Source organism: Melopsittacus undulatus, chromosome 14, assembly GCF_012275295.1.
Source record: "Melopsittacus undulatus isolate bMelUnd1 chromosome 14, bMelUnd1.mat.Z, whole genome shotgun sequence".
NCBI classification, from domain to species: Eukaryota; Metazoa; Chordata; class Aves; order Psittaciformes; family Psittaculidae; genus Melopsittacus; species Melopsittacus undulatus.
This window is the reverse complement of record NC_047540.1, coordinates 6364396-6391585: the sequence shown is the minus strand read 5'-3', so window position 1 is coordinate 6391585 and position 27190 is coordinate 6364396. Positions and strand designations below refer to the sequence as shown.

Genomic DNA, 27190 nt, shown 5'->3' with positions numbered 1-27190 from the left:
CCACTCATGTGCTCGGAGGGGAACTGGTTCTGTTGGCTCCTGGCCGTAACCGTGAGGAGGAATGTTAAAATTTAACTAAAAAGGCATTTTCAATTCCACAAATGTTTCTGTGGATAATAGGCTTTGTAAGGCATTATTGCACAAATCCCAAATGCGGGGTTTAACCTCCTGCTTATTATCCCTTTAATTTTGGAAAGCCTTTCAGGGCTTTAATCTTCCATACCATTATGTTCAGGCTGAGTTAAGGGCACGCTGGTGGCCGCGGTGACACGGATGCTCTGACTGAGCTTTATCAAATGTGATAGTTTAATATCATGTTGCATTTGCCGGGGAGGGGGGGGAGAGGCTGCAATCAAACTCCTTTTGGGGTAAATTAAACTTTTTTGGTGTTTCCTGCTCTGAATCTGGATGGGAAAGTTGGGATCCCCATGGGAAAGGTGTTTGCACTGGGGGGGGGGCAGGGTTAGGGTTAGGGACCACTGCTCTCTATGGACCCGCTCTCGCAGATCCCCCTCCGTCGGGCTCTGGCAGGTCCCGGGATCGCCCCGCGGGTCAATGGGGGCGTGGTACCATGACGTCATTAATTTGCATGCAGGGCCCCGCCCCCGGACGCGGTCAGCGCTGGCGCCGCAGGAAAGTTTGCGGCGGGGCGGGCGCGGACGGGCCGGGATGGACGCGCTCAAGTCCGCGGGGCGCGCCCTGCTCCGCAGCCCCAGCGTGCACAGACCGTCCTGGGCCAGCGGCCGGCACAAGAGTGAGACCCGAACCCCCCGGACCCCTCCTGCCTCCCGGCTCTATCCGGCTCCGCACCCCCGAGCGCTTCTCTCCCTGCTCCAGTTCCCATCGCTCCCTTCCCCCCCGTTCCGTGCCCCCTGTACCCCCGTTCTGCTCCAGCCCTGCCCTGCACCCCTCTCTTCACCCCTCCCGTTGCTCTCTTTGCTCCGTTTCTCCCGGCTCTCCCCGTCCCGGCCGGGGCGGATTTGCTCCAGTTCCCGTGGTGCGGGTTTCTGGCCTCGTCCCGCTGCTGGCTCCGTCCCACGATCGATGGTCCCCGGGCGGCCGCTCGGGTCCCCTGCGGCCGGGGAAGGGGGGGCCCAGTGCGGCTGAGCCTGCCCGGCCCGCGGGTCAGGTCAAGCTTCTGGGTGTTGCTGATGGGATGAGACCGATCCGGCCCCGCTGTGCCCTTTCGCTGGGATTAAGGGCCTGCGGGAGGCGAGGGGGGGGCTGAGCTGTGGGGCTTTGCGGGACGTGCCCCACCGAGGCCCTTCGGGACACAGCAGCCCTGACCCCGCTATGGGGTGACCTCGCAAACCGCCCTGTGCCCTTCGCTGTGCAGGGCATTGCACGGGATGGATGCGCCCTTGGCCTGACTGCAGTCACTTGGTTAGCGGGAGGACAGTGAGGTGGTGGTGGATGGTGCAGAATGGGACGTGTGAAAGAGTGTGTCTGCCTTCTGCTGCCTTGGGTGCTCCTTCCTTACTGAAAGCAGCACTTAAACCACCCAGTTTTGTCCTATGCCAGTGTGATCTGTGGGTGGCATCATCCTGGGCATTGTGGGATGCTCAGAGGGTCCCCATTGTCAGCAAGGCCTGGAGCTGCCCTGCGCAGGATCCAGGAGGAGTGCCTGGCGGGTCCATCACCCAGCGCACCTGGCTGTTCACTGGTGCTCTGGTTCTAGCTGGGATGTGAGGTGAACACAGCATCCTGCTTGTGCTTGGGTTTCCCTTTCCGACACGGAGCCCTCCCGCAAGCCCTTGTCTCCCTGCGGGACCGCTCCCACTCGGCTGCCGTCACTTTGACTTGAGGCCGCTGCAGTTCCCGGCGCTGGGAGTGGTGCTGGGTTCATGGCTGCTGGTCCCGGAGCTGAGTCACCGGTCACCCCGGGGTGCGGCCGCCCCCGCTCCGCAGGGAGCTGCGGTGCCCAAAGGGGACTGAACACAAAGGGGGAAGCCTTCAGGGACGTGTTTTGTCTGCAGCATACGGAGGCTCCTCACTGGAGCCCCATTGCTCCCCAGGGCTGGGAGGCACCTTGGGTTTGTTGCCACAGGCTCAAAGCACACGAGTGGCAGACCTTGGGTGTCAGCTCCATGCCTGCAAGGCAGCCCCTGTGGTGCGGTTTCAGGCTCTGGAATACACACGTGGCTTTCCCTTTGGTCCCAAACTTATCTCCGTGTTTAGAACCATTTCTCCCCCCCCAGCACTAAGGGAAGGGGCAGGAGGCTTCCTTGGTGGTTCCCAGGGGAGAGCAGAGACTTCTCTGCAGCTTCACCCCTGCCGTGGCTCCATGGGGCTGCTGGTGACTGATTTAGCAAGTCTGAGCACATCACCTGGATACCTGCGGCTGCACATGGGCTCAGCCAGCAGCAAATCCCGGCTTAGCCCTGGCGGGTGGGTGGTGGGTAGCACAGGATAAGGTTATCCCCATGATGGGTAGCCCAGGGTGAGGTTATCCCCATGATGGGTAGCCCAGGGTGAGGTTATCCCCATGATGGGTAGCACAGGGTAAGGTTATCTCCATGATGGGTAGCACAGGGTGATGTTATCACCATGATGAGGCAGCCCTGACCTCCTCCCCTGTGTGTGGCTGAGGCTGATGCTCAGGATCAGGTTATGGTGTGCACCTGGGCACTCGCAATTCAGCTGAGGAGCTGATGGATCTTAAAGGGCTGCTGCTGTTTGCTGCAGCGTATGGCTGAAGTGTGCTGTCACTTCTCACAGTGGAGTCCCTGCCCCATCTCCTTCCCCCAGCACCTTGCACACTGCAGGAGACCAGGCAGTAGCTAAACCAGCACCCTGCTCATACCAAAACCCTCCCTCAGGGCTTCACAGAGGTACCTGGGGGTGTCGGACTCCAAGAGCCTCTTTGTTGTCTCTCTATAGAGCTCCCAGAGAACTGGACCGATACCCGTGAGACGCTGCTGGAGGGGATGCTCTTCAGCCTCAAGTACATGGGCATGACCCTGGTGGAGCAGCCCAAGGGAGAGGAGCTCTCTGCGGCTGCCGTCAAAAGGATCGTCGCTACCGTGAGTGTCCCTGCTGGAGCAGAGCCCTTTCTCCTGATGTTCAACCTGTCGCTGGGGAGAGCATCAGAAGCCACAGGCCTAGAGCCCAAAGTACTGTCCATCTGCAGGTCTGGGGTGTCCAGGCTGCAGGTCCAGCCCTTCCAGTGGTGAGCAGGCTCCTGGTGGTGTAGGTAGAGCCGTGGGCACTGGCACTGGGGAGCCTGTCCATGGGGCAGGCTGTGGAAAGCTGTTACTGCACCTCTGAGCTCTGGCTTCCCTTGATAAGCTCGGGTGACCCTGGGTGTGGAGAAGCCTGTGACACAGTGAAATCAGCCTTCCCCAAGGCTGTCTCTCCTCTTGCAAGGCAGGGACAGCATTTTGAATGCAGGCAGCATGTGGCTAAGAGCTTTGGGGCAGTTCTGGCTTCTCCTCCCTGGGATTTGGAGGGTTAAGGGGAGCAGGGAGCAGGACAGTTTGCTCCCATTTCCAGCTAATACCACTCATCCCATTGTAACCTGGAGGTTACAGCTGTCCTCTAGCATGGAGCCTCCCTGGAGCCCCTGCTCACTGGGCTCCAAGTGAAATTAACACTTCTTTAAGCCCTCATAAAAGGGAATGAGGCAAAGCCCCAGTTGTACAGTTACCTGTTGTAAAGTCAATGGGGTGTCCAACTGCGCTGGGTAATGACTGGCATGTGCTGAGCTGGACAGAGGGAAGTGCTGGCATGGAACGGGAGCTGCTGGCAGAGCCCTTCACATCTGCTCTGAGCAGCCAAGGACAGAGCCTTGAAATAAAACCCCTGGGCCCGAGGCCATTGGAGGGGCAGGTCTGATCCCCAGCCCCCCTGGGCATGGCTCACATGAGATCCCTGGGCAGGACCTGCTTTCATCGGGGTTAAAGGTCTGTAACTTTCCCCTCCCTCTTCTCCTTCAAAGGCAAAAGCAAGTGGAAAGAAACTGCAGAAAGTGACTCTGAAAGTGTCCCCAAGAGGGATCGTGTTAAACGACAGCAGAACGAACGAGCTGATCGAGAACGTCTCCATATACAGGTGGGTTATGGGCTGCACGTCAGTGGGGGCACAACCCAAGGCTCCTCTTCTGCCCCCGTCTGCACCCAGGCTGAGCTGGCACCTCACTGCCCATCACATCTGATGGGAAGCAGAAGGTGGGGAAGGAGGGTGGTGGGTAATACACATCATCTGCAGTAAGGACGGACACTGTTGTGAGCCTGGAGGTGTGTGTGGACTGCAGATCCTCAGCCAAGTGCTTCATGGCCACGTGTGACTTTACAACCTGTTTGTGCCTATAGCAATGCCCAAACATCTGGGGTGACAGGAGGAGCTGGACACAGACAGTGGTGAGAGCATCTCTGAGTGGGAGAGGACACAAACAGCAGAGCATTGGCTGCGCTCCCTTTGCTGGCTGCTCCGCACTTCTGATAGAGTTAAACAGCTCTGGTGAAGAGCAGGGCTGGGACAGCAATGGGGACCCAGTACCAGCATGGGAAGGGCAAGGATGGGTTACCCCATGTCCACTCCTTGAGCAGAGGCATCCTCACATGCAATGAGAAATGAATGCAGCTCAATGTGTTTTGAATGTGGCTTTCTGGAAGTCATCTGCTGGGAACCGGGACCTTCCTGTCCCCTCCCTGCAGCCTCTGAGGGCAGCGCAGGGCCCTGGGAAAGCTTTCACCCAAATGTCCCACTTTCTCCTCAGGTTTTCTTTCCTTAACCCCCATTTGCTTTGCTGTGTGCCCAGGGCAGAGGCTTTGCTCACTGCCTTGCACTAAAGCTCTGGGGCTGCTCCAGCCTCTGCTCGCTGCCTTCAGATGAGATGCTCAGTGTTGCAGCTCCTGGCGTGGATGGGCCCGTGGGAGATGGTGGTGGCTGATGCTGAGGGACCCACTCGCCTGCAGCAGGGAGCTGAGCCCTCAGTCACAGCCTGGACTCCCCACACAGGTCAGCCTCTTGCTCTGCCAGAGCCTTGGTCAGCATTTAGAGTCAGCCCTGCTGAGATGTGGCCATCCCAGGGAGGCTGAGCCTCCTTCCCCGTGTCCCCTGTGCTCAGGGGTCTCAGAACATCCTGTTCCTCTGCTACTGCAGCTCTTGGAGCCTGAATTTCAGCTTTTCTTGAGCACCTCCATCAGTTTCTTTCCCTGGTTGGAGATGAAGTCCTAGGCTGAGGGCAAGTCCTTGTGAGCTCATCCTCCAAAGCAAATCTGTGAGTGTCTCCTGTGGAGGCAGAGCATTCATCAGGCACGGTCCCAGGTGGGACACTGCAGAGCCTTCCCCTCCTCTAACCTGCCCTTCCCCACAGGGTCAAACACTTGCTCTTCTCTCCTGCCTCTGTGCACAGTGCCCATGGTTCACACCATGGCTGCCAGAGCTGTGCTGTACTTGTCTTACATTCAAGCCAGGGGCATCCCCTCCTCTGCTTTGGGAAGCAGTTCCATTGATGCCTGTTAATACTCGTGTGCTCCCTGTGCCTTCCCTGCCTGGCCCTGGGGTAGCTGCTTCCTGGCACATGTGAGGTGAGGTTGGTTGATCTCCCCGGACAAGACGTTTCCTTCTGTCTTTCAGGATATCCTACTGCACGGCAGACAAGATCCACGATAAAGTGTTTGCCTACATTGCCCAGAACCAGCTCAATGAGAACCTGGAGTGCCATGCCTTCCTCTGTACCAAACGGAAAATGGTCAGTCCAGAGGAGCAAATGGGGATGTGGCTGTAGGAGGAGGAAGCAGAGAGGGTCTGTGCCGGTGAGATAACAGCTCTGCCCCTAGAGAGAGTGAGGGGGCCCTGCCATGGGGAGTACCCCCCTCCTGCTGCCCGCAGGCAGTGATCCCGGCAGTGCTGCCCGGCCATTGCCATCGAGCAGGCAGAGCTGGTGGCATGTGTGCAGGCAGCGGTGCTGGGCTCACAGTGCTGGGCTCGCTGCCCTGGCTCCCATCCAGTGCTTCCCATTCAAGGTCCTCATCTAATTTTTAGCAGTGTCTCTACAGATGGGGCCATGTGCTCCCCATGGGAGCAGCACAGGAGACCCCACTGCGTGCCGAGGATGGGGCTCAGGGCAGAGACCTGTGTATAGAAACAGGTTCTGGCTCTTGCTTTGAATCTGCTTGGGGGACTTTTTCCTGCTAAGTCAGTACATGAGGATGGGCAGGGACCCACACCAGTGAGCTAGAGAGGGAGAGGCGTGGGTCACTGCTGCAAGTGGGGCAAGGAGAGCACTGGAGGCCTCTCCAGTAGAGCCAGAGCTGGAGCTGAGCCCCACAGCAGGAGGAGGCTTGAGGGGAGAGGAAGGGCAGGTCAGACCCATCTGCCCACAGAGGTCTTTCCTTTGCTGCCTGTTGTGAGGCCCAGCTGGAGGATGGGATCTCCTGAATCCACAGGGAAACAAACCTGAGTGCCAGTGCATCCCAGTTGGTGACTCCTGGGTCCTTATGAGCATTCCTGTGCCCAGCTCTTAATATTCTGCACTTCTCCCAACTCCTTGGGGTTTTTTTCCTGGGGAGAGAACAATGGGAGCCACAAGTTGTGTCCTTTCCCCAGTGTGTTCCCATCCGTGCAGGCAGAGATAAGCCTCGTTCTTCAAATTAGAATTCAGATCTCTCCAGTGCTAAAAGCCTTATCTCGGTGCTCCATCAGCTCCGAGCATCTCCCTCCCAGTGCACTTCCCCAGGGCTTTCTGTGGCAAGAACTAGATTGGATTGATTGGTTTCAGCTTGTCTGTAAAACACACGTGAGGTGATGCCCTGCTCCTGGGGCAGGTCCCTGGATGGGCACACGGCTTCCAGGCTCGGCTGTATAATCAGTCTGTATTTTTAGTCCTTGGGTAATTCTCAGCAGGAGCTGGTCTATTAAACTTGATTCAGATGTGACAGCTTAAACTGTAAACAGCTGTGAGGAGTTCCTTACTTAATTACGTATTTAAGGTTCTGCCATAAAGCGTTTGCACTCCATCAAGGATGTAAATAGCTCCAGCACTGGATGAGCTCTCCTGCTTGGCAGGGCTGGCACCACCAGCTCTGCTCACCCATCCACAGCTCCATCCTCTGGATCCAGGGCTGCCGGCTCCAGCCCCAGCTCTGCCTTCGCTTAGTTTGGGACTTGGTAAAACAAGGTCCCTCCTGGAGGCTCCTGCCCCAGCCTCACAGGGTGCTCCTGGTTACCCCTTGTGCTTCTGCTGCTCTGAGCTCTGCCTCCTCCTGATGGAACCGGCTTCTGTGCCACATTCATGGCCTCCAGCCGCTCGGGCTGGTTGAGGTGGAGGGGTTTGAAATGCTCCTGAGGCTGTTGGCATGGGGAGGAATGGAGGCACTGAAGGGGAAGAGGCTCCTGCTCTGCCCTGGCTGTTGCCAACCCAACCCGTGCTGGTTTTCCAAGCCAGCAAGAGCCCAGCTCAACTCAGGAGAGGCAGGGGAAGGCCCTGGGCTCTCTCTTGTCCTGTCCCATTACACCTAAAGATGTCTGCAACAAACCATGTGTCCTACACGAAGCAAGTCTCTGCTTTCATCCACATTTCATTACCCCTTCCCAGCCAGGAGGGGAGCGCACGGAGCTGAGGCTGGATCCAGGTTACTGTGAATGTGCAAGGCAAAACCCCCCCGTGGTCGAGCCCTGCAGCAGGAGCTGTGGGTTAACACTGTCTTCCTCACCCCTGTCTTCCCAGGCACAAGCAGTCACCCTCACTGTGGCCCAGGCCTTCAAGATCGCGTTTGAGTTCTGGCAGGCAGCGAAGGAAGGTGAGACTTGTCCCCTCTTCCCACTCTTTATGTGGAACCTCAAGGGATGACTTTGGGTTTTTTCCCCAGCTTTCAAGTGCCTTTTCCCCTTGCCCTCCACATTGCCAGGCTGCTGTTACGGTTGATCCAACCTCCGGTGTGATTTAAGGCATCTTCCAGGTTTCTCTTGACAGCCTTATAAATCCAGCCAGGTTTTGGCTGTGCTCCTCTCTTGCCGGCAGAGAGTGAAGGTCTCTGGTACCCAGAGCCCTGCCACTGGCAGGAGTTTTGCTTTCACCTTCAATGAGATGATAAAAGGCACCCAAAGCCTGGGCTGCTGTGGGCAGTGGAGACCTGCTTGTCCATCCCCACTGTGCCTTCCCTAAAGACCTGTGGGGAACCCCTCCACAGGCAGTGATGGGGTCTCCTCGTTTTGCAGAGAAAGAGAAGCGAGAAAGGTTGGAAGAAGGGACCAGCAGCCCCAGCTCGGGAGCCCCTGCCCACCCCGACACACGTAAGTCACCAACAGCACAGCTTTGCTTTAGGCTTGGGGATGAGGAGCAGCCTGAGGCTGTGGGGTTTACCTTGGTGACCAGTGAGGAGCAAATGCTTCTGTCATAGCAGGGATGCTGCCCTCAGCACAGTGCTTGGGGCAAAGTCCTTCCACCCCCTAGATCCATCTCATGCAGCCCCTTCTACACAGCTGCTGCCACCCCAAGTCTGGTTGCTTCTGCCCCAGGCATATTGGCTGTAATGTCCTTATGAGCTTAGTGTGGACCCCACATCCCAAGTCTGGGTTTGGGTTTGTCTTGGACCCAAAACGCTTGCCATCCCATTGGCTGAGGGAGATGGACATCCAGATGCCACTGCCTCTGGCTTCCCTAAGGAAAGAGGTGTATGAAAAGAAAACAAAGGCACATAAACCTGCTCATCATTCAGTGCCATGGGTCCTCTGCTGCCTCTGAAACACAGGATGCATGGCCAGAGAGAAATGGGACAAAAAGCCAGTCTCTCTTCCATGCTGGCCATGGAGGTTTGGCACAGAGGAAAATAGCATTAAATGGGACTTCCCTGCAGGATGGCACATCTCATTTGTTCATGTGAGGGCTCAGGACTGGAGGAATCTATCACAAACAGTTGCACACTGGGATGAATGAGGCCTGGGGCTGCCACAGGTATAGGAAGGGGCTCCAGCCTCTGTCTGGGGGATGCTCCATGCTAAAATCTGGGGCCCTCCTGAAGGGATTTGATGCAACCCTTTGGTTCCCTTCTAGAGGGGAAGCACTTCCTGCAAGAAGACTTGGTTTCCTGGCATCTCTGCTTTCCTCTCCCGTCTCATTCCTTCTCCCCTCTGCTCACAGCAGCAGCTACAGGGAACTTGCTGGATTTAGAAGAGGCTGCCAGATCACCCGTGACCAGCAGCACACACTCCCCACACGTGGATAACAGCATGTTTGGGCCCAGCTCCTCTGTGAACAACAACATGGTGTGGGTAAGTGTGTGCCCGGGGGGCAATGCCACCTCCGTTCCCTTTGCTCCAGGCCCATCACGGGGCTGCTTCTTGGATGAGGCACCCCTGGGTGCAGGCAGTGCAGGGCTGCCCGAGCGAGCTGGGTTTGGTGTCCTTGAGACGATCGATCAGTGTTCAAGCACTGAGGCTCTGTAGATAAATGAGCTTGCCAGGCACCCTGAGCAATGGCACTGCAGGTGAGGGAGCATTCCTTATCCTCACACAGCATTCCTTATCCTCACACAGCAGTTCCCAGTGGTTTGGCACTTAACTGAGAGACCCCCTGACTGCTCTGTGCAGGGGAAAGGTCATGATGTTGATGGCTTTTGTTTCATTACAGCCAGGTTAGATTTATGTTCATTGTTGCTCTTGTTTTTTGCTTGTTCTGGGTCGTGGCTGTATCTGGCTTGTATGAGCATGATGGCTTCTCTAAGGTGTTTTCAGTAATCTGGCTTAATTGTTTCATGGACCACAACCAGCCCAGCCCATGTGCCCATCACCAACCAGGTGAAGCCCCAGCTGACCTGGGACCTCATCCCAGCCACATGTTTCCCAATCTGGAAACAAGCTGAATGTTGCTAGAATTGTGGAGAATTGGATGCTAAATGCCTTTGCCTGGAGCCTGTTTCTTGAGTGTGGCAGGGCTGAGCCTGAGGCTTTTCAGGTTAAGCCTAAAGATCCACTTAAGTCGTATCAAATCCTGGAGGCTTATCAGCGCTCTGCAGTCCCTCCCCTGTCGCAGAGGTTTCATACTTTACATATTACATTAAGTCCGTGAGTGCATTACATGATTTTGGGAATAGTCAAGTCTGTCCATAGCAAAGCCCTTGCACTGCATGAGAAACCTTTCTCCTGCGAGCAACTCAAATGCTTAAGAGCAGATCAGAGATAAGGAATCCCAGAGCTGCTTTCAAGCAGTGAAGGTTCCTCCTGCACTGGTGCAGTTGCTTTCTGGGCTCCTGATCCAGATAAGCCCCAAGGGATGCTTGGAGCGTGTTGCTGAGCTCTGTCCAGGTCCCTCCCTCTAGCAGATACCTGCAGCACGTACCAGTCCCAAGGGCTGTGGTTAACCCCAGAGTGGGATGTGGTCCAGCTGACAGGCCAGATCCAGCCCATGCAGGCAGTGGGACAATAGCCTGGTTTGGAGATGGTGGGAAAAGGCCAAGCCCCTGCCCCATCCCTAGGCTATGAAAGGAGTGGTGCATCCCTGACCTGAGCCTTGGGATCTGCTCTGAGGAAGCCTGGACCACCTGGAGATACATCTCTTACCCTGGGGCTTGTCCAAAGAGTGAGATGAACCTGCCCGAGGAGGCAGATTGCTGAGAGAGCTGCTGCTTTAGGCACTCAGAAGTCAGTTTATACATACATACATATATATATATAGATATACTTTTTTGTCTGCTCTGCTGAAGTGTGGAGCCAGATCCCTAAATACACTTTTGTGTGTTCTCTTAGCAACTACTTCTCTCTCTTTTTATCTCTTTAACAAAGGAAATGGATGATGGTCTCGACGAGGCATTTTCAAGGTAATTCTAATAACTCCCTTTACAAGTTCAAGCCACTGGGGGCCAGCCCAGGAGACTTGAGTAGTGACTGGCTTTTAATAATGCTTCTAATCTAATCAACCGCTGTGATCTGACCTGGGCAGCTGCCCCATCAGTTCCTCACTGTTAGTTGAAAGACAGGCTTTGAGGCTGCCTCACTAGCCAAATATTTTGACAACCTTCTAAGGATGGAGGGAGGCTGGATGTGATAGGGAATTCAGTTGCTTTAGTGTCCATGGGTCCCAGCCTCCAGCTCTGGGCATGAAGCCACCCAACTGGGTGCTGCAGAAGCCCTAGTTTGGGCAATGAGCTGCCTTGGGTGCAGCTGGTGCAGGCAGCAGAGAGCTCCCAGGCTCTTGCTCCAGCTGGGACATCCCAGAAGAGGGAGCTGAGCCCAAGGCTGTCACCTCCCCAAGAGCCGCTCACCTCTGCCCAGGTTTACAGCAATGTAAAACCTGCATGCTCAGCCCTAAGGAAGCAGACCTTGGTGCCTTGTTTGGCTCTCAGCAATGATTTACAGCTTCCACTTCCACAGTGGCCCTGTCCCAAGTTGTATTCGATAAAGGGGCTGCTTGAATTTATGTCTTACTGTCATCTGATTTCCTCACCTCTGTTCCTTGCCCTACTTAATGAAGCAGATGCTGTTGACTGCGGTGTTCTGGTTTGCCTTGCTGGGTGCTGGCTGTCACATCAGCCTTGGCCTTGTGGTCACTCAGTATTTGGGCTGCTCATCCACTGAGGTGAGTGCGTCTCGAAGCGTTCCTGCCACAGCATCATTGCTGGACACTTCTTTATTAAAAGATGTGTTCAGGCTGAGGCTGTGCCTCGCTGGATGAAGCACCAAATACTTGAGTTAACCTTTGGCCCTGGGAGAATTGATGCTGCAGTGGTACATTTTCACAGAGGTATTTAATAACACAGCAATAAATGGGGGCTTGTTAGGTTTTGTGCAACGTCTCATGATTCTATGATCGGGGGTGTGTGGACATGACCTCTTCAAGCTGATCCTGTGGGTACTTAAACATCATCTGAGTCCTGCTGTGTCTTAACCCCCATTGTTAAATGCTCAGGCCAGAGAGCACAGCCTGGGTGTGCACAACACCAGGAAAACTCATCTGTGGTCAGCAGAGCCCTGCGCTGAGTTCAAACCCAGCTAAGGATGCACCCACCACCAAGAGCTCAGGGGAGGAGAGCGGCACTGTTCTGCCAGCACATTAATAGCTGGCATGTCCAGGCTGTAAATTCCCTGGATGCCTGTAGGGGAAATGTTAGGATAAACCAGCAGCAAATGTTATGTGCCAGCTCTCCCCTTCCTGAATGATTTCATTGCATTGGAGGGTGTTGAAATGTGGAACTGCAGCTGGGGTTCAGCATTAGGGATGCAGTGAGCATCAGGCTATGAACTGCACAGATTTGTGTTCTCACTCTCTGTTTTTCTCCCCTGTTAGACTGGCTCAGTCGAGAACAAACCCTCACGTCCTTGACACGGGACTGACAGCCCAAGACATCCAGAGTGCAGAAACGCTCTCGCCAGTAGACTGGAACAAAATAGATTCCACCACAGGCGAGAAAGATGATCTGTTCATGTTTTGAGGTCAGAGGCATCTAAGAGCTGACAAGAGAATAACCACTAAAAGTCTATGGACTGAATCATGCTGACCCAGGTGCTGTATGCAAGGGACTCTTCTGAGGGCTTTTCACCAAGTCAGGTGATGTTACAGCACAGTTTAGACCAAAGCTTTAGGAATCTAATGCGTATTTTTGTACGTTGCTTTTACCTAAACCACAAGATGCTCTTGAACGTATTTATTCATAACCGTTACAGTTTACATATACTATTGGAAGGTGTGTAGGGCATCTACAGTATTACATGGCAATATGCCATGGAAGAACCTTCAGCAGTGCCTGTTCCTCTCTGAAAAAAGACTATGCAACACCAAAGTCTCCCTGTAGATACTTTTCTAGACAAAGATCTACAGATGCAAATGCAATTGCAAGCACAACTGTTACTAATCCACTGTTTTGGAACACAGCGCCTGCCTAGGCGGAGCGGAGGAGATTTGCAGCAGCTGCTAACAGTGTTAAAATCAAAGAGGTAGCAGAGATCTTGCTTTTGTTATGAATGTCTGTGATACTCTCACAGTTGTCAATCACCCTTCTGAGCTCTGGCTCTTTCTTTGCCAGCTTTGTATGGGAATTGACACTTTTTTACCCAAAGACTCTATGAAGTTTCGCACTTTAAAACCTGAACTGAAAGCAGTGGCCGGAGCTGTCGGGGTGAGCAGTGCCTGTAACTTCTCTTCAGAAGTTATTAACCCCCAAAAACCCAACCCAGCAATGCTGCAGGTCTGTTTCAGAACTGACTGCTCACGTGCACCGTTCCTGATGTGACTCAAACACTAAGGCTCCATTGCACTGTTGGCTTGAAAGGCAGAACCACCGCGGAGTAACAATTTGTTTTGCTGAAGCGTGTTGGAAGTTGCAGGTTGGGTGAACCCAGTAGCACAATAGATCTGTGTTCTTAGCCCTGCTAAGTGGATTTGGCTGTGCATGCCTTTTTACTGTCTCAGAACCATTTGGTTGTTGCTCACTCAATAGACTGAAATAGAATTGGATTAGGCAAGGCCAATACCTGGATGTTCAATTGGCAAGAGGTGCCCCTTGCAGCGGTGCTCTGATCCTCTTCCCCCCGGCAGCCGTGTCTCCCACCAGGCTCGGGAAGCTGCCTTCATCTGCTCCTGGAGTTCAAAATAAGTAATGGAGGTATAAAGCTTATGCTAATTAAAAGATTAAGTTTAATGATCCTAAATAGTCGCACTGACAGTTTGCAGTGTTTGTGGCCTTATGTGAAGTATACTAATCTGTTTTATAGATTTAACTTGGGTTTGGAACACTAATTCATTCCCCAGATAGCTCTTTAGAACTCGCTTAAAACTGCTTGCAGGAGACAAAAAAACCAAGGCAAAACCTCTTTGTCAGCTGTAAGGATTTATTAGGGAATGGCTGAGTGACTCTGGCTAAAATTTGTTCCCCCCCCAAGTGTTACTGTGATAAAGTATCGAGGACTCATGGAGCTGACTCATCATGTCCCTTAATCAAATGTGTGCTGTTTAGCCACAAAATTGTGTTTAAAGCAAGTTTCATCTTGAACCTCCTGTGCCTGTGCCTTGCTGGTGTGTGTAGAGCAGCGGTCTCGTGAGTGCAGGGGTTACTCACACTGTCCATGCTATGGAGACATGAACCTGTCATTGCATCAGCAATGCCAGAGCCACGTAGAAGTGGTCGTAGCAAGCGCCTTGTCCCAACCCCAAGGAGCGGTGACCTCCCTAGGGAAGAGCTTGGGATGCAGGAATGGCCTGTGAGCGTTTGTCTGTACATTGATCTTTCTCCTTTTCTAGAGACTTTAGGAGCACACCTGAAATGCACAGTGCTATAGATGTATGTATATAGTTTTTTAAGAAAACCTTAAAGAATATCTGTACTGAGGGGAATAAAATTCTACCATTTTTTGGAGTGTCTGCACTGGGTGACTTCATTTTTACCATGGCAATACAGAGAACCCTGTGTTTCTAACTGGTTCAGTCCCCCGTCTTCCTTGATGCATACCAGTAAGTGATGGGAAACATCCACGGGAGGTTTCTGGCTGTGGGAAAGCTGTTCCAGGGCCATCCAGGTGGGAAGAGAGTGCAGCTGGACACTAGGCCACAGTGCTGCCTCCAGCAAATGCTTGTGGATCTGGATGTGGCCACGCTGGATGCACAGAGGGATGCAGAGCAGCCACCTGCCTGAGCCCCTGCATGACTGGGTTGGCCTCCAGGTAAGGGTGTGACAGTGGATGAGAAAAGGGAGGTTGGTGCTTCAGGCTTGTCTGCAGATTAACACAATGCTGGTAACATCAAAACCCCAAATCTCTTAATTGACAGAGGTTCTGAGTTGCTCATTTAATGCATCCCCAAAACTGCACCAACCAATCCTCAGCGGCTTCTTGCTGCCAGACCCAGGCTGGGTTTACGTGTGAGATGCATCAAGTGTTGCTCTTTTCTCTGTGTTCAAGGCTTGCTGTTCAGTGATGCTCAGGTCAAATCCAGCTCCGAGTTCACACACTGGCTGTCGGGGACAACGCTGTGCACTGCAGTAGGTACCAGTCTCTCAGCTTCTCTCTCCTTGGGGCACCAAGAGCATTTGTAAATGTGTGCCAAGCTTGAGCAAGAGCTGTTGTTACCCAGATTGCTCTTGTTTAAAGTACAAGTAGAGCAACATTTCATCTGAACACCTGAATGCTGTTGTTTCTTACAGCCAGCCCCAGGGTGCCGGGAGCTGTGAGCAGCTCTGCGAGGCTTGTGCTCTGAAGCAAGAAGCAATAACTGTCCTTGTGGACAAGCACAGATGCATTTTGGCTGGGGATGGAGCAGGGACTGGGTGGGGATGGAGGCTGAATGTGTCAGCACTGCGTGAGGTCAACAGCCAACTGCCAGAGCCCAGCGAGACTCATCCCTGTTGAAGCCAAGGGGCTGAACCAGAACAAACGCCAGTCAAAGGGGACATCTGGTGGCCTTGCTGGCACCCAGGGCAGGGGCTCGCTCTGGGTCCGCAGTCAGTGCCAATGGGGGGTTTTGCAAGCGTGTCACTGCCTCTGCTGTCCATCTTCTTCCAGGGTTTGCAGCACCTAATAGAAGGAGACGATGCTGCAGCAGAACAGAGCAGTGATGCAGCATTAGCAAATGGCTTTTGTCACAGTTTCCACTGCAGGGAGCAGTGGAGCCACGTGCCATCGTGGCTGCCCTCAGTCCGCACAGACAACGAGGGGTGCAGGGTTGTTCTGCCAAAGCCCTTCTGTGCATGGAAGTATATCCTGAAAATGCTGTGAAATCAGTGCCAAAAATTCCATGCACTTGTCACAGGCAACTTCTTTATGCCTGTCCCTTCAGAGGAAGTCCTGCTGATGGTCTGGTCCCTTTTCCTGGCACCTAGAGCCTCAGTTCATCAAGTCAGTAACTTGGGATTGACAGTGCCCAGGTTGTGCCCCTGCAGCACAAGCCCCGTTGCTCACCTGGAGCCGAGTGAGATGCAGTGAGGGCTGGGGAGGACCCAGGAGCTTTCTCCATGGGCATCACTGGGGCACCTGGGAGCCCACAGCAGCCACAGGGCCAGAAGCTGAGGAAGTGACCCAGCAGAAAGCGAGCAAGAGGGGCCCTGCTGCAGCCTGTGGCTCAGAGCTTCTTCATGCAGCAACGCAGCAGCTGACTGCAAGTGATCTATCAGCAGTGAGCAGGCACAGCTCATGACAGAGGGAGTCTTAATATTGCATTACTTCATTTATTTAGCACCTCTCCTTCAATGCCCAGGGGAAGGACAATGGGAAAGTGTTGTGGGTTGCTGGGGGTTGGTTGTTTCTTTTCTCCCCTGCACAGAACAAGCAGCCTCCAGATGGTTCTTGGCTCAGTGAAGAAATATTGGCTCTACAAAAAGAAGGGATGTCAAGTCATTAAAAGCTGCAGGAAGAGAAGTCTTCCGAGACGGGAGTGGAAATGGGGCCAGGAGAGCTGGAGCCAGAACACAGATGTAGGAAGCGCAGGGAGATGGAGGCAGTTGCACAGTGAATGTGCAGTTAGAAGGTGATTACTGACCGAGTGCTGGTTCATTTCCTGCCGCCAGCCTCTCACACTGGACACGCGCTTAGTCCCTTCTGTGCTGGGCTCTGATCCTTGTCATAGCAATTGCTTCCCACTCTGAGCTCCAGAGAAGCTCCTGGCTCGGTGGCTCTGAGCCAGCAGATCCAAAGGGACCCTCTGCTCTGCCCAGGGAGCGGATGAAGCCTCTGCCATGGGCCACACGCGCCAGCCGGAGCTCTCCATTGTGCCCAGCGCCCATCTGGCACCACTCGGCTTTGGCAGCACCGAGCATCTCCTGGGGCATTGACCTGCTGGGAAGCTGCTGGGCTCGGCTGCCAGCAGAGATGTGTTTGTGACTGTGGGCTCCTTGCCTGTTCCCTGCCGTGGGGCTGGGGGGGTCTCTGGAAGCTGTTGCAGGAGTCGGGTTGTGCCAGCAAACCAGCGGTGCCGGCTGCGCTCACTGTGCCACCTCTCAGCTCTCCTCCTTCCAGGAGTGAGGCAGGATTAGCACCAGCGTCACTGCTCCCATGTCAGGGCTCGGGGGTCGCTCCTCTCCCTGCAGAGAACATACAGGGAGAGGCAGGTTGTGAAATGTCAACTCCATCAGGTCTTGGCTCTAAAATCCCTGCTGACTCCTGTGATTGATCACTCACCCAGCTGCTGCTTGCAGCTTGGATAAGGTAAGGGGGGGGGGGGGGGGGGTGTATGCATTTTAAAAGCTTGGCTTTAAAGCCCACAGAGTAAGGCCAGGAATCCTCTCCTGGCCGAGGTAATGGCAGGAACATCACTGGTCACAGCTGAAACAAAACAGCCATCTGCTCCAGGCTGCACTAGGAGAGGGTGATTCCGCTGCCTTCTCCCTGACGTGTCTTTTGAACCATGATGTGAGAAAACCAGTATTTAGGTACAAAACCCCTGCTGCCTTCCTTGTCTTTCCATTTATCACCCAGGCACCTCGTCTGCTCCAGTCTTTTACTATCACTGGTTCCGGTTCAGGCAGCAGAAGCAAACTCACGCCTGGGGCAGCCTTGAGCCATCATCTCTGCAGGCACATGGGGTGATGCCCAGCGGGTTCTCCTTCCCCTCCTTTCCAAGCAGCCACTCTGCAAACCCTGCTCCAGGTCACTCACTTCCTGCCTCCATTGGGGTTTGGTTTGCAGCCTTCCAGCCTTGCCCATCAGCAGCTTCTCTCCCAGCAAAGCCTCCATCCTTCACACGTGTTTCCTCCTGCTCTCACAGCAACCGCAGCAGCAGGTTCTGTCTCTTGCTAGTCCCACAGCTGGTAACACCACTGCAGGCACAGGTATTGCTTAAAAGCCTCGATGATGATCCTCTGCAGGGAGTTATTTGCCTTGTGCCTTGGTGTTTCCATCACCCTACCTGAATCATGCCACAACAGCCCCCAGACTTGCTGCTTGTCGGGTCTTGTTTTAGCTACAACCCTCCTCCCCAGCATGGATTTTCATGTGACATCCCAGCACAAGGCCTGTCACTTGGCTATTGCCTGGATCACACGCTCGTATGTATAAGCCCCAGGTCTAATTAGGGTAATAAAATGTGTAAAAGTACTAAATCTCCTCAGGCGTGACAGTTTGATCACTTCTATCGACTGTCACAGCACAAGGAAAACTGACAGGAGAGAATAAACCAGTTCTGGCTCTGGCATTTTTATGACTTTTGATACGTTTCCTTTTTTTGTTACTGGAAATTTAAATTACAGTTGTAAGCTTCACTTAAAGAAAAGGAAGTCTCCATAGCAACAGGAACATCTAAATTATTACAGCTGATCACTTCCCTGCCACAGTCACAGCACTTGCCTTTGCCTTGCAGACAGGCCCAGAGGTGCAGGTTCTGATAGGGTTTTTGGAACTTCTTTTGCACATAAACAAGTGTACACACGGTACTTCCTCCATCAATGTGCTGCCTCCAGAAGGATTTAAACCCGATACCTGGAGACTGGTTTCAGGTTTGCTCTGGGACTCCTGACTTCATATGAGTCTTTCTCATCTAGGTGGGTGCTTTGGTCATGCCGGGTGAAGGTGGAGCATTCAGCTGATGGGAACTCTTGCACTGGGGCCAAGGTGCTGAACCTGCAGCACCAAGAACATGTTTGTTGCATTACAAGCTTCTAGTTGTGTTTTCTTTCCAAATTCCCATTTGTCATTCCAGAAACCTTCCGTGGCTGCTCCATATTCCAGTGGAAGGTGCTGCCTGTTTCCCAGCCACCAGCCCTCAATCTGAGCCTTCTCAGTGACTTTGGAGGGATTCCTTCACATTAACCATGAGGAAAGCCTGACCAGTTCAGAGCTGTCTAATGGAAGAGACACATATGCTGGAAGAAATAAGCAGACTATATTTTCCACTCCGAGTTCTAGGAATCATGCGCATCAGCCGGATCAATAGGGGATTGAAAGTGCCCAGCCAGAAAGATGTTCTATATAAAAAAGCAGAAACCCTCCTCTAAGCTCAGGTATTATCATGTTGTAACTGAAGTTATGATAGTAAACCATGTTCACAGTCTCTCTTGGAAAGCTCAGGTTAAGAACAAAAGCTTAATAAATGCACAACAAGGTCCCTGTCTGTATCTATCTGAGATCTTATCCTGTTCAGTAATGGCAGAGATTTGCTTTTCGTGTCCTCTAATTCCCACTGCCATGTGGGGCATTCCTGGGTAATCATTTCCTGCCTTTTCCCCCCGAGGTGGCTGCAATTCAGGGATCTGTTTTTAGGGCAGAACATGGCAATGAGAGGAGCAAAGCAATCTTCACACATATGAAACATCACTTATCCCTTAACCTCTGCAGAGCAAGAGCTGAGGTGTGGACAAGTGGTTGTGGTTCACTGAGGCCAGCCCAAAGCAGCAGTGCTGAGAGCCCAGGGAATGTGGCTGGTTTGAGCTGTCTGTGAGGAGGGGCCTCAAGGAGAGATCCTGCAGGTTCTGGGTACAGGTGTCACTGGGATGAAGCCAGGCAGACGCTGCCACAGGAGCCGGGAGCAGCGTCTGTCGGTGGCTTTCGGATCCATTTGGTTTCAGATGTGAGTTAAAAACAGGCAGAGGGAGAGAATGTGGGTGGTGAGAGAGGCTGAGAATGATGCAAAGGATGTGTCGGACCTGCAGATCCGGCTCACGGCTCAAAATCACCTCTTTGTGGCTCCCGAGAAATCACCTTTTAATGAAGAGTCTGTAACAGGAACCTGTAATTGTGTGGGTGATGCATGAGCCAGAGACAGCACAGTTCACCCTCGTGCAGCTTCATCACAGCCGTGGCTGGGGCTGGAGGCAGATATTTGCTTTCTGTTGAGCACACAGGATCCTACAGGAATGCTGACACTGACCTTTGCAGCTGGCAGCAAGGCAAAGCTGTCGCTCCCTGTCCCACCTCTCCCAGTGCTTCCCACCACGTTTAGCAGGGAGGTTTCCCTAATCCATAGGTGGAGCTTTTGACTCACCTGCACCCACCTCTTGCCTCTCAGGTAATGAAGTAAATCCCAGAAGCCACAGCCCTAGGTACCTGGGAGCATTTGTCACCCAGTCTGTGGGCAGGGAGATGTGTCTGTGTTGTCCTGCTTGGGATCTGCTTCTTTTATTGGGCCCGATTTGATCCTCAGTGTTTCTGTTTGAGGCTTGGATGCATCTATAAGTGTGTTTGGGATGGGCAGTGGGTCAGAGCTAATCAGCAAAACGTGATTTGCTGCATGGGGCAACAGTCAGTGCTGGGAGGGCAAGATCTTTGCTGTTAAGGGTGACAAGAGGGGGGATCTTGTTTCTTCATGGTGGTTGGAACATCGTGATCCAGCAGATGGCTGGTGCATGAGGCTAAATTCTGGGGGAGGACTGTCAGTATCTGGGTTACTTGTTCCTTCAGGGTCTTCCATTTACATATGGAGCTGACCTGACTCACACCTGTGGAATGTGATGGGGGAATGGGAAAAGCTGCAGGTGAAGTTATTTAAGGACTTCAGACAGGTTGAAGCACAGAAAGCATTTTACAACCATGACAGGAGACACGTGGCTCTGGTTGTGCCTTCCCAGTTCTGAGAGCGTGGTCTCTTGAGGCTGGGCTGAGAGCACAGGCTGGAGCAGACCTTTCCAGTTACAAATGTTCCTTGTCTTGTTGACCAGAGTGCAGGAGGTGCAGCGCCGCTGAGCTCGGTATTACATCTCTTTATTTCATACCTGCCGCAGCAGCAGGAGACGAGAGGCAGCCACCAACAGCTCGGAAAGTGCTGCTTCCTCAGTGCAAACTGCAGGTGAGATGTTTGGGGTTCACCTGGCTCATGGGGGCTCCAGATGCTTGCAACCACCCTGGCTGTGTGACAGTGGCTCTGGGCTGGCTCCGAGCAGAGCTTTGACAGTGCTTACCCTGTGTTTTACTGTGATTTGGGGGTTCCTGGGATGCAGCTGGTCCCTTTGTGATACCCAACAAGAGGCTGTGACTTGACTCCTCCGAGAGCAGGGAACAGACTCTCCAACCCTGGAGGTCCTTTGTGCATCCTCACACCCCCTCAATATGATCCCCCTTGTCACCCCCTCCCTGGTCCATGATCAGCAGATCAGGATGCTTGATGGCTGCAAGCTGATCTCATTTTCCTTGGAGCGAGTGCAGGTGTGGTCCTGCCCTTGTGTTTTCAACACTCCCCCCCTGCCAGCCTTAGCTGAATGTCATTGAATCACTCTTTTCTAGGTGATTATCTCTCAACCCCTCGGTATGAACCACACGCTGAGCCAGGAGTGACAGAGCTGGGAGATGAGATTTGTGGTCAGAAATGGGAAACCCTCTGTCTGCAGCAAGGTGAGCCTAATCCTAACCTGCCTCGTGTTTCTTGCTGTGCCTGCAAAGTTTGAAGCAGGGAGTGATAAAGCCTCCTTTAACCTTGATGAGCTTGGCCTTTATGTGATCTGGGACTTACTAAGGCTATTTCAAGAAGGTGCTGAAGTGATAACACAGTATCTGAAAGGTGGTTTCTGACTCTGTGGTGCGAATAAGTGCGATAGACTGTGAAGTCAGGGGAAACCATTCTTAGCATTTAGCCCGATTTTAAACAGAAACACATGGTTTGAAGATGTGTCTCTGAGAGACCTTCCCAGCCCTGACACAAAACCATATTCCCTCTCCTCAAAACCTTGATCCACTAGTGTGAAAGGCTTTTTGGAGAGCAAGAAGATGGACAAGTAGCTCAAGGGGAAGCCTCTGCCACGTCAAGTGGTGTTCTGCAATCAGTCCATCACCTGTCCCTGGATTTTACCTCTTGTCTCCAGGACAGCTCTCAGCAATGGCTATTTGAGGGCTGAAGTTCCTCCTCTTTTAACTCTCTGAGCTTCTGATGCCAGGGATGATTTTCCAGGCTGGAATGGAAAGAGCCCTGAGCAAGCTGCATGAAAAGCTTTTAAAGCAGACCCTTAGCAAAGCATTAAAGACTGAGCTGCATTTGCCATTGGCAAGTACATGCAGGCTTCCTCCCAGCCCTGATCTGAGGTGATGCTGGTGCTCCAGCCATCCTCAGGAGAGGAGTCCTGGTGCTCAGGTGCAGGTGCCTCTGCCCTCTGCATCACACAGCCCATGGGCTGCCCTTGAGGCCATTATGGGCTCGGTTGCTTGTGTTAGTGATGGCTGGAAAAACCCCCTGACAAATTGAAGCAGACATAAAGCAACAACCTTCCAATATCAGCATAGGTGACATTGCTTTTCCCCCACCAACAGCTTGAGAATGGGCAATTACAACCTCCCGACAGTGCTAGCTAACTCCTACAAAGGTACCTGAAAGTGCATGGCCCAGAACTGGCCGTGTGGATGAACTCCAAACCCCATACAGCATTTACCCAAGGAATCTTTGGGGTTTGTTTCCCTTCTGAAGCCAGGATTGGAGGACACTGCCCTGAAACACTCATTTCCTTACCTCTCCCTTCCCTGGTAACTTGATTTCCTTCGATACCTGCCAGGTATTTTTATAATCCCACAGTTGCCGTTGTCTCCAGTTCTCATTTTCTGGTTTACAGCTTGCCCCATGGTCAGAGGCTCTCTCATCTGTATGCAGCACGGCCAGTGCAGCCCATAGGAGACCTGGGTTTAAAACTGTGAGCTAACACACAACTGCTTGAGGCTCAGAAACACTAATGCTTCTTTCCCCTCTTCTGGGCACTGCTGCAGCACGAGCACACTTGCTCACACTGGGAGAGGGAGAAAGCATCAACCTAGGCAAGGTTTGTTAGGGTCCTCGAAGAGGATCTGTTCAGCCTGGGCAAGGATCCAAGGAAGGTTTTTCTTGTTCTTCTGTGTGGGTTAAGCATTGTCCTGTGTGAAAGCTTCAGGTCGGAAAAGGAAAAACAAACATCTCCGGAAAGGGAATTGGATCTGTGGGTCCAGGGTTTGTCATTCCATGGGATCTCTTAGATAACAGCCTGAGAATGATGGGTCGGTGAGTCTGGCTGGTACCACACAGGGGTTTCATCTCAGGGCTCCAGAACCAGAAAGTGATTTTATTCAGTACTGAGCCAGGAAGAACTGAAGGTAACTGAGGAGGATGCTTCTGAGGTCAGATCAAACCCCACACCCTCCCACCAGTACACAGCAGGGTCCTTCCTCCAGCACAGGCTTTGCTGGTGCGCTTCCACCAGTAAAGCCCCATGGTGGCTGGTACCAGAAAAGGAAACTCCTGTGTCAGTGAGTGCAGTCACCTCTCCTGCGCTGGGGTGATGAGGCTGTGTCTGTGTGGAGGATGTGTTTTCCTTGCGGACATCTCTCTTCACCAGACTTAGACTGGCAAAACGTCTGCAGTGTGGTATAGACCTCCCCAGGCTCCTGTATAAATACAGTGCAGACAGTGATTCATGTGAGCAGTGTTAGCAATGACCTGTTTCTCAGGTTGGGAGAGATGAACTTCACCCTGAAGGTGACTTGAAAGTTATTCTGAGCCCTCTCCATACCTCAGTGCTTACCATGAAGCATGGTGCAGTGTACAGCAGAAAGAAGGCAACAAGGGAGGGGGATTGGGTCTTACTGGGGATAGTGGCACTCAGGGGAAAGGTTGTTTTTTGAGGAAGAGCAGCAGTTTAGGGGAAGAAAACAACCTGCAAAATAGGCCTGGGACTCCAGCAAGGCTGCAAAGTGCAGCTGCTGCTGCTTTTATGGCTTCAGCTTATGACTTCCCATCATCATGGCAAATCTTAACTCCTCTTTCTTGGGCAGGTACTACTGATCTGACACTGAAACTCCCACTCTGGAAACGTCAGCTCCACAGTGTCTCTATTTTCCTGGATTGGTTAATGTGTGCACAGGGAAAAGAGCAGTTCCATAACCTTGCACAGCAATGAATAGCAAAGAGCTTCAGCAACTTTTACTCCTCTCTACAGGGAATAGAAATATATTCAGCTGCTGGAACATCTGCCCCATTAACCTTTTCTTTTCTTTCTTCCTAGGCACTATTGACCTCTTTAAAAGAGGTTTAAATTCTGCTTAGCTTGAAGGTCCCTGGGGAGGGACTTCACCTGCCAGGCACCAGGATCCATGCGGAACATGTGAAGCATCTATCCCACTCAGTAACCTGGCAGCAGATTCAGATCGCTGCAGACAGAGGCTGGTAACATCTGAGTAGTGCCGATAAAATACTCTGGAGCCTGTGTATTAGACTTAATATAATTGCCCAAAGGGCATCTACTGACCTACTTTACTGTACAGTTACTGTACAGTTGACAAATGATGTTAACAGAGCCTTAGTGGTCACTTGAGGATGGCAAATATACAGCACTCGAAGCTGAGATTTTCATTGCAGCACATATTTTAATGACTTTTAACTCTCTGGAAGTGCTGCTTTTTCCCTATAATGGAAGCATTTACGTTACCCAGTTCAAATGCTCTAAGGTGTCTTTATTTCTCTTGGCCTGGCTTATAATGGCCTAGTTCAAAAGCATTAAAGTTTAAGGGAAATGAGCTGAGCACCAAGAGAAGCAGGAAAACACTTTTTCCTCTGTAAGCTGGATCTGTGTATGTGAGGAAGGAATGGATGAGCTCCTCATTCACCGTGTGCAGGGGAGTGTCTGCAGCGGACTCAGGGCCTTTCCACACCTCTTTAGTTTCACAGGGAAATAATCAAGAGGGGCTGAAGGTTTGATCCAATGAGTTTATCAAGGATTTCCTAATCCAGCCTAAAGGCAGCAGTGCTGGACAGTAAGTTATCCTGGTGGTAGACAAATAGCCAGAGGACCTCCCTGGCTCCTGGAGTTATTACACCTGGTAACTCTGGTTAATAATCTGGCCCAAAGGTTTCTTGTACTGTTATCTCTGCTGAAGAAACAAGGCAAAACAGAAACCCAACCAAGACTGTTTGTCCCATCACAGCTATTTCAATGTGTTTGTTTGCAACCTCCATAAACGGGTGGGTTTTAGTCTTTGACTTGTAGTGTCCTAAAACTGCAAGTCCTCTGTGTGTATCCCCACAAGTTACATCAACCTGGCTTTTCTCAGTGCTTTCTACAGATTGCTACAGAGCTGCAAGCTGGAGATCACTGCCCTTGTTTATTGGGGCACTCATCTATTAGCCCAGCAGAACTCACATGTTAATCCTCATCTAAAACTGTCCCCTTCGGGCAAGATCCTCTTCAGGCTCAGCACCACAGCTGGAAGCTGCCAGAGCCCCGCTTGCAGTCACTGACCCCATGGCATCACCACCATCACAAGTGACAGTTTCAGCACTGGGTTCGGAGAAGCCCATTGCTTGTGGGGCTGTTCTAAACCTCAAGAGCTCTGCAGCAGGTAATGAAAGTGTGTGAGTGTATCTCATCCTTGGCTAAAACAGAGCAGAACCAAAAGAATACGTGGGGTTTTGTTCTCCTCCTCTGTGGACAATGAATCGGATGAGCAGGAAGGCTTCTCCTCCCATGCTCCCACACGATGATTAATCTCCCCAGCATTTGAAGATGTTGGTCATTATATCCTGCCTTGCCTTGAAATCCACTCTTAAAAAGCAGCAGCAGGAGGTTATGTTTATATGATGAAAGACGATTTTTGTGAAACATGCATTTGTTTCAACGTTCTTGGAGCAAATCTAACCCAAACCTTTAGGGAGAGCAGAGATTATCACAGCTGGGGGAAAGCAGAGACTGCTGCAGACAGGGATGTCCCTGGGTTTGGGCCTGACAATGGACTACACAGATGGAAATTCACCCTTTGGGAGGTTATTTTCCTTCAAAGAGAGACCAGTCTTCAGTGATGGTTGCTAAAAGCCTGGCAGTTTCTGAAGGCATCATCCTGCTTGTCTCCTTCTGTGGCTGGAAAATTCCTGTGTGCTGGCAAACAGGCTCCCCTGGCACATTCAGGAGCCGTTCTTGGTCCCCACCAGCTAAAGGGAAGACTGTAACCTCCTGGTTTCTTTCCAAGGAGTTCAGATGAGTGCAGACTCGGTAGGAGACCCTGAATAGGCAGATTTTACCTGAAAAGGAGAGATCTTCCTGCTCCAAACAACTCGAGAGAAGAAGTTGCTATAGACAGTGTCATTCATTCCCCAGGATGCCCCCATTGGCCCCATCACATCTTACACAAACTGCTTTTTGGATTGACTCCAGATACTCTTTTGGCCCATTCCAAATATTTATGTTTGGTTTAAGATTGTTGGCTTTTCTTAATGCTTCTGTTTGTCAAACCCTGTTCTTGTTTCCCTTTCCTTGGACAGCAGCACTGAGCAGTTTCATCAGCTTGTCTGCGGTTCTGGCCAGCCTGAGCTGCCTTTCCTGACAAGTATTCTTGGATCTTTCCACTTGGGATCTTATTTCTGAAACCATCTAAAATAGGACATTGCTCCACATTCACTACAGCAAATGCATTGCATTCTCCTGGCCCTTACCTTACTTAAGGAGGGGAAAATGGAATACAGACATTCTGATGATGCCAGTTTTAATGGGAAACAAACCCAGCTTGTGTAGGCTGCTATATTAGTCACCTGGTGTTCCAAGAAAGGAATAAACTAGAACTGCTTCTGCTCTTTCCTCCCTGCACCTTATGCTATGCTTCTGGGTTTGCATTATTCTTCCTCTTGTTTTCCATATTCCCTGGCACAGAAGAGGTAAGACTGTGGGGATGTAGACCTTTACCAAAATTAAGCAAGATTCTTCCTCTTGTGAAAGCTCATTCCTACCCAGTTCTGCTTTAAGAGGCATAGAACAGATTGTTATCTCAGATGTGAATGGCTTTTCCCCTCGTTCCTAGAAAACATAATTCTGGCTGAGGTTGTGGTGGGTTTCACATTGTGCAAATGTCTCTCCTGCTAGCAGAGAGCTGTCATCTGAATTCTCACCAAGGCTTCCGTGCAGCCCTAAATGTGAGTCTTACTTCAGATAATGAATATCGTGTATATATGAATGTGGAGTGCAAAGGAAAGCAGTGAAACCTGCGGATCAGTGCATGATGCTGTGCCTCAGTTCAGAGGTTTGGGGGCTAGATCTGCTGGTTTATGGCATTTCAATAGCTTCCCAGGCAGGGTGAGGTGACTGCCTTGTCTGCATCAGCCATTCTCCTCTGACTGTCAAAGGGATGAGGAGGCTTGGTAGCCCCTTGCTTTACAGGTTGGGCACATAGAATCATAGAATGGTTTGGGTTGGAAAGGACCTTAAGGTTCCAACCCCCTGCCATGGGCAGGGACACCTCACACTAAACCAGGTCACTCAAGGCTCTGTCCAGCCTGGCCTTGAACACTGCCAGGGATGGAGCATTCACAACTTCTCTGGGCAACCCATTCCAGTGCCTCAGCACCCTCACAGGGAAGAACTTCTTCCTTATCTCCAACCTGAACTTCCCCTGTTTCAGTCTG

General features: G+C 52.1%; 1 protein-coding gene and 1 long non-coding RNA gene across 3 annotated transcripts; both read left to right on the top strand.

The window, feature by feature from the left end:
• Positions 1-620: 620 nt before the first annotated feature.
• On the top strand, positions 621-14292 carry LDLRAP1 (low density lipoprotein receptor adaptor protein 1). Of its 2 annotated transcripts, none has more exons than XM_034069306.1 (9): positions 621-754; positions 2881-3023; positions 3938-4050; positions 5581-5695; positions 7673-7745; positions 8164-8238; positions 9089-9216; positions 10726-10760; positions 12227-14292. In XM_034069306.1, exons 1-9 carry the CDS (start codon positions 670-672, stop codon positions 12369-12371), a joined length of 912 nt encoding a protein of 303 aa, XP_033925197.1. In that variant the 5' UTR covers positions 621-669; the 3' UTR covers positions 12372-14292. The 2 variants fall into 2 exon arrangements, with proteins under 2 accessions (XP_033925197.1, XP_033925196.1); XM_034069305.1 differs by having other exon boundaries at positions 9086-9216.
• A 6268-nt stretch (positions 14293-20560) lies between these two features.
• LOC115945385 (uncharacterized) lies at positions 20561-26982 on the top strand. Its single transcript, XR_004079740.2, has 3 exons — positions 20561-20641; positions 21076-21183; positions 23808-26982. It is a non-coding gene; the product is annotated as an uncharacterized lncRNA (long non-coding RNA).
• The last annotated feature ends 208 nt before the right edge of the window (positions 26983-27190 follow it).